Source organism: Neltuma alba, unplaced genomic scaffold (assembly GCF_004799145.2).
Source record: "Neltuma alba isolate B1F8T4 unplaced genomic scaffold, ASM479914v2 tig00005040_pilon, whole genome shotgun sequence".
In the NCBI taxonomy this organism is placed as follows: Eukaryota; Viridiplantae; Streptophyta; class Magnoliopsida; order Fabales; family Fabaceae; genus Neltuma; species Neltuma alba.
Window position 1 is genome coordinate 51428 of NW_021633955.1, and position 6866 is coordinate 58293.

General features: G+C 30.9%; 1 protein-coding gene across 1 annotated transcript; it reads left to right on the top strand.

Annotated features, from left to right (window-relative positions):
- The first annotated feature begins 5092 nt into the window (after nt 1-5092).
- On the top strand, nt 5093-5494 carry LOC114746518 (E3 ubiquitin ligase complex SCF subunit sconC-like). Its single transcript, XM_028934736.1, has one exon. The coding sequence runs from the start codon at nt 5093-5095 to the stop codon at nt 5492-5494; it is 402 nt and encodes a 133-aa protein (XP_028790569.1).
- The last annotated feature ends 1372 nt before the right edge of the window (nt 5495-6866 follow it).

Genomic DNA, 6866 nt, shown 5'->3' on the forward strand with positions numbered 1-6866 from the left:
CACCTTTAGGATGTTGTTGATCTCCCATGGCCACCAACACAAACAAACCAACGCATGCCTTTTAAATTTTATTAATATAATTGGACGTGAATCCTATATATACACTTATCTAGGAAAAAGTTAGTGGAAAATCTCTCATTAAAAATGCATTGGGACCTGACAAATAATTTTTATACACAAAAAATACTGTAAATTTTATAGGTGGGCATCAATATTGATCTATGTCGCCAATAAAAATTTTTAAAAAGAAAATTTTGCCCATTTTTCTTAAATAATATGGCTTGTTGGTTATCAAAAGGCCTTCAAGCTTTCCTTTAGCTCAACTCAGTTATTTTGGTACAAATGAAAACTTTGGTGGGTTATCTGGTAAACCCTTTCAGAACCCAACTCATCTATTTTTTTTTTTATAAAAAAACCATATATATATATATATGTATATATATATAGCCTTTATTTAGCCAACAAAAGGAGCCTTCTGCTGATGAATAAAAAATTTGTTATCAATTAACTGTATTCTTAAAATTTTATAATACTCGATTCATTTAAAAATGAGTTAGGTATGGCAATATGATATCCGAATATATTCAATTAATGAGACTTGAATAATATCTGAATTAGTATTCAAATATATTGAATCAAATAAGGAGTGTTATAATTAAATGAGATTTCAATTAGAAGCTGAAATAAAAAAATTAATAATTAATTTTGAATTTAAATACTATCTTAATTAGGATTTAATTATGTTGAATAAAACGCAAGTATTATCCAATTTCAAATCTAATTAAATATATTAATCTGTGCATTGCATATGGAGAAACTTTTAGTTTTGTTCTGAATTGTGAAACATTTTAAAGAACTTGTCCCTTGATCTTAAAAGAAAAACCTCTTATGTACTTATCACTCTTTATTTTTTTGGGGAAAAAACGGTAGGTTTGATTTTTAAATGTAATAACGAACGTTTTAAGTCTCTAAATGAAAAAAAAATATGAATGACAACATAAAAATACTAATGATGATTGACAAAATATAAATATCAACTAAGATGCATCCAACGCCTCGAGTATTTTGTCAAATACCCTAAAGTATTTTGTGGTGCATTAAGGATTTATTTTTTCAGGTACGTCTAATAATTTAAAGTATTTTGTTGTGCATCAAACACCATAAAATATTTTTTCAGATGTATCCAGCTCCACAAAAAATACTGAAAAAAATACTTTATGGTACTTGATATATATTGATTTAGCAAACCTTTTAAGGAATTAATAATGAAATTAAAACTACTCATGAAATAATACTTTAAAAACACAACTATTTTTGAAGAAATTAATATTTTAAAAGTAAAATTACATCAAGTGTTGAACTGCATTACAAAATACTTTAGCATTTTGAGGGGCATCCGACTAAATACTTTGGGATACTGGACGCAACTTAATCCTATAAATAATCTTAATGTCATTTTAAGCCTATAATTTAAGCTTTTTAATTTTGAAAAGCAATTATTATTATAAAAAAAGAAAAAAGAAGAGTCAATTTGAGCATTTAAATAAAGGGTATTTCTGTCATTCCAAACTTTTTATGAAAAAATTGGGAAAAAAAATGTTTCACGCATTTTTTTCATTGTGAAAATGACTTTTATGTAGAAGCATTTTTTCTTCTCACTCCTTTTTATGAGAGTCATACAAAAAGAATTTTGAAATTGTTAAACCCCAAATAAAAATTCTTATAAAAAATGTATTTTTATCTACAAGTCAATATTATCAACACCTATTAAAGTGTAAGAACTAAAACTAATTTGATATTTAGTAATTTTAATTTTTTTGAAAGATGGCTTTATTTTCTCGTACATTACCAAATATACCTCCGTTTCCTTCTCTCTTTTTTTAACTTTCTTCTTTCTTTTTTCTTTTTAAAAGATGGTTCCATCTTCTCGCATGTCACCAAATATACGTCCGTTTCCCTTTTAGGCTCCTCAATCATAGTCCCGGGCTTTCTTCGCGCGAAGCCTCAACCACATATGCTCTCCGCCCTCCGATCACAACCGTACTCGATCCAATGGTTGTAATTCATTCTAGTTTACTACAATATCTTGCGAAATGCGTTTTGGCATTTTGTTATTCTTAATTAATGATTAATATATAGCAATTATCCCGATCATTTTGTGAAAATAAAAAAAATACCATTATATATACAATCTGCATAGGAAAAAAAAATACAATTCCTACTAACCTTTTAAAGTTTTTATTTTGTGTTAAAATAATTTTGCTTTTATCTTGCATTATTGCTGCGGTAAAATCTACTCCATGCTTAAAAGAATTACAAGTTATAAAAAATTATATAGATTAAAACGAAATCACATTACAACTGAATTCCTGACTTAATTTATGATAATATTAATACATAGTACTATTAGATTAGTTTATCTTCTAATATAATGTTGATTTGATGAACGACATCGGTTTTTAGATTTTTTTTATTTATATTCTACATTTAAACTCATCTAAAATTCTTAATGGAACAATTTATAAAATTGTATTTATATACACATACCTGAATATCTGATAGCGTTCTTAATTAGATAAATGAAACAAAAAGATTAGGATAACACAATCTCATACTGATTTAAGCAGCTAAATATTAAAAATAACTTATTCTTTTAATCTTCAAATAATTGAATGAATTCTATCTTAATATCTAGTAAAACCTAATAAACTATATTAAAATTATGGATTTAAAAACAGTTAATCCGTGGGCAAAAAAAATTAATCCGTCAACCTTGCGATAAAACTGTCATGAAATGGCGTGATGGCCAAAAGTAACCCACTTTATCAAAAATTTGGCTTGCCTAAAATGGAAGTTAGTTTATAAAATTTAATGAGTATTAATGTTTTTTCCAAATTTATCCTAATTTATGGAAGGCATTAAAAGATGTATCATTATTAATATGATATTACGATTTAATGACATATTTTGGAAAGTTTAGGTGATTTTTCCAAATTTGTTCCTAATTTAAAATCAATTGAAAGCAATAAATGAGTAAGAAATATACTTTTATTTTTAAATATATCCCTATAATAAATGAGAAAAAAAGATGAAAAGAATATAAAAGGACATGTAATTAGAGAAAATGTAGAAAAAGAAAAACCAAATAAGAAACCCATTAAATATTCAGACTAATTCAAATTAAAACTTATAAAATAAATCAGACTCACTTCCAAATTTAAAACTTATAAATGAACCTGGATTGAGTTCGGCCAAAGCGTGCCCTTTTCTTGCAGGATTCATGCCTAAATTATTTAGAGATTTTATCTAAAGTCTTTTTTTTCTCATAGCAAGACACCAGTTGATTCTTAGGTTTAGAGGTTGAAGGCTAGCTTCATCTATTAAGATTTTAAGCGCACCCTTTGTGTTGGATTTAGGGTTCAAGTCCATTGCTGAACCATTTGATTAGAAAAATGTAAAAATGTAATAAAATCAAATCAGAGAATAAATCAGCATTAATCCCCCCTCCAAAAGAAAAGCAAATAAAAAATTAATCAGTGCTAATTTTTTGATTGTTACTGATTGAATAGTAAGCAGAGAATCATTTTACAATAAATAAGAGAGAGAACACCTTCCTTAATAACAGTCATCCTGACCCTATAAATTGAAGGTCTCCTTTCCCTGTTGCTCGCTCCAATCATCAACTTTTCCAACTGTCTCTCGCTCTCTATTCGGCCCGGCCGGTATGCTCCCCCCCCCCTTCCTTTTTATTTTCTAACGTTTTGCATAAAGTGACTAAAGTAGATGTGTGTGTGTGTGTGTTTTTTTTTCCAATAACCCATATTCTATGATTCCTAAATATATACTACAACTTGTAGTGTAAAATTTCATTTCCTATGTTCGTTTGGTTTTTTTTTTACACCAACCTTGTAGTTTTTTTAATTTGAAATCGATTCTAATATATTACTCCCTCCGTTCCTTATTATAAGAGACATTTGATGTTTATGGCATGTTCCTATATATAAGAGACACTTAAAAGTGGTCTCTACTTTTTTGTGTTGATTTCCTATTTTACCCATATTTATTGTCTCCAACTCACACTCTCTCTTCTTTCCACTTCTTTTTCTTTTAATAATTTAATTGTTCTCTCTCCTTATTAATGAGGGTATTTTTGGGAAAAAAATTATATTTTTTACACATTGATTGTTCTTAACTAATTTTAACTACTTTTTTGATCAACGTACGTAATTCGGTTATTTGTCTCTTATAATAAGGAACGGAGGGAGTATTATTTATTTAGAATAGTTATTAGATAATTATAGTATACAAGTTTAATTATAAACTGTAATTTTTCAGAAATTATATAAAGCTTTCATAATTTACTTTGGTCCTAGTACAGTTTTTTGGTAAACATGTTCCTGTATATCAGATACAATTAAATGACATGAGAAATTTTAAGCTATTTTTTTTGTATTTTTGCCCCATTAATTATATGTCATATCACCCTATTAATTATCTTTCAAGCATCCCTGGCTACTTATTTTCTATCTCTTATTCACTCTCTCTCCTACCGTAAATGAGAATATTTTAGAAGATAAAGCATGTTTAATGTATTTAACTGGTTTTAACAAACTTTTTAAAAATATTTACAGATTACAATTGAGTTTTCGCCGGATTTGCAAATGATACTGGCGGAAACACAGCCTAAGGGCATTCTCATACATATACTTTTATATTCTAAAAAATCACGCCTCATGTGTGTAGTCCCGCTACGTAATTTTAGCAATCGGCGGTCCAATTTCCGTTCAAAATTTAATTAATTTTAAAAAACTCCGTCGTGGTGATGAATGATGATATGGCATATAAATGATGCAGGTTATATATCTAAATAATTTTATTTTTAAATCTCACTGCCTTTGAATTGAAAAGATAACTTTCTGGGGGAAAGAAAAAGATATATTGTTGCATTAGGATACGAAAAAGATATCATGCTCTTTGTTTTTAATTGTTTCTAACCTTATAAAAAATCCTTATGTCCTTGTTAAACTGTTACAAATTATGATTGTGAATAAAGGATCAGACTCGAGAGAGGCAGCACAAAGTGTAATTTAAAATGGACTTGACCGTCTCTATGAGAGTGGTTCATCGAGATGAAATTCCTTTAATAAGGAAGAGATGGTTGTCGCTGGTGCCGTCGTCGCTGAAGATTGTTACGTTGATAAGCAGCTGTGGTGATGAGATTGGCATAGCCATCAGCGCCGAAGAGGCATCGAAGCTTGCCGCCGATGTTGGTGTTTCCGGGGGCGAGGAGGTCCGATTATACAATAAAGTGAACACCACAACGTTGTCAAAAGTCATAAGATACTGCAGGAGACTTGATCGTCCTGAGGCTGGCGTGGACGTTGGCTTGCTGTTCAACATGCTGCTGGCGGCGCACAATCCGGAAGTCGCAGGCATGTTAGAATCATCTTGTGAGACTGTGGCCCACAGGATGAAGGGCCAAACTCCAGACTAGATTCGATGCGCTTTTAATATAAACAGTGCCTTCGCTCCTCGATCCTCGGCACCATGACCACATCATTCGCAACAACAAGAGTTAATGTTTCAAGTCTATTTTTCCTGTTTTCGATGTTTTTACGTTCACGGTTATATATTAATAATAACTCTGCATACATTTATTAACTTTTGAGGAACATATCACGTGCCGCTTTTCTTTTGTGAAGAATAAATATCATGTTGCGTGGATGTTCACAGTTTTATAGCCTCTTAGGATTCCATATCATGCATGGTTAATAGCATTACACCCTATAACCGTCAAATGGATGATTTTATCAGACTTATTGCTGTTACTTCCGATGCTTTTATTATACCATAATGCAGATTAATTTTTTCATTCATGAGATTGTAATTCTTGGAATGGTAGAATGCCCATAAAATGTGCTGGTAAAAAAAAAAGAATGCCCATAAAATGATTATCTCGATGCCTATAAAGAGAGGCTTAATACAAAGCACTGGATGTGCATACAATATTCATCTCAATGAGAATTCTCCCTATAATGTTGCTCCTATCTTCCCTCAATGAGTTTCTCCTTCAAAGGTGATGACGACTAAATTCTTGATCCCCACAAAGCAAAGCTTAGAAGGAGTGGGAGTGGAAGCAGAAAGGGGAACCAATTTCGGTGCTCATCCCTTTGATGAGCACTATAAGCTCATCAGATCTGAATCATCCATGTCTCATTAAGATGGTTCAGATTTGATTTTTTTTATTTTTTTTATTCAAAATAATTATTTTAATATGTATATATATAATCTAAAACAGTGATGATCTCTTAACTATCATTTTTTCAAAAAATAATTTTTTCTATTTAAAAATAGTTAATTAAAGATTTTAAATCTGGACCGTTCAAATCAGATATAGACGGTTCAAATCTGATGAGCTTATGGTGCTCATTAAAGTGATGGGCACCGAAACTGGTTTTGCAAAAAGGTGCCTTTTGAAAAGCCACAAAAATCAAGATCTGATCCCTCATAATTGACTTTGATTATCCTTGACCTTTATTGCCATGCGGGAAATCGGGACCACTTTTCTCTTTCCGCAACCCCTAATCGATTCACCACCTCCTCCGTTCTCCGCACACTGCCTCTCCTTGTGGTCCCTTGCCTAGCAGACAACTCATCGCCCACCATAAGAGGGTGAGTCCCCCTCACCGGCGATACCAGATGAAGATCTTCCTTTTCTCATGACGTCATAAACCTGCACATAGCCTCATTATGAAAGTGCCTGCGAATTCAGACTAGTTTTGAATACTCATTACAGCACCTTGTATCGACCAACGGTGTTCTCAGAGTCATCGATTTTTATCCTTTTCATCAGAAAAAGTAAAAAC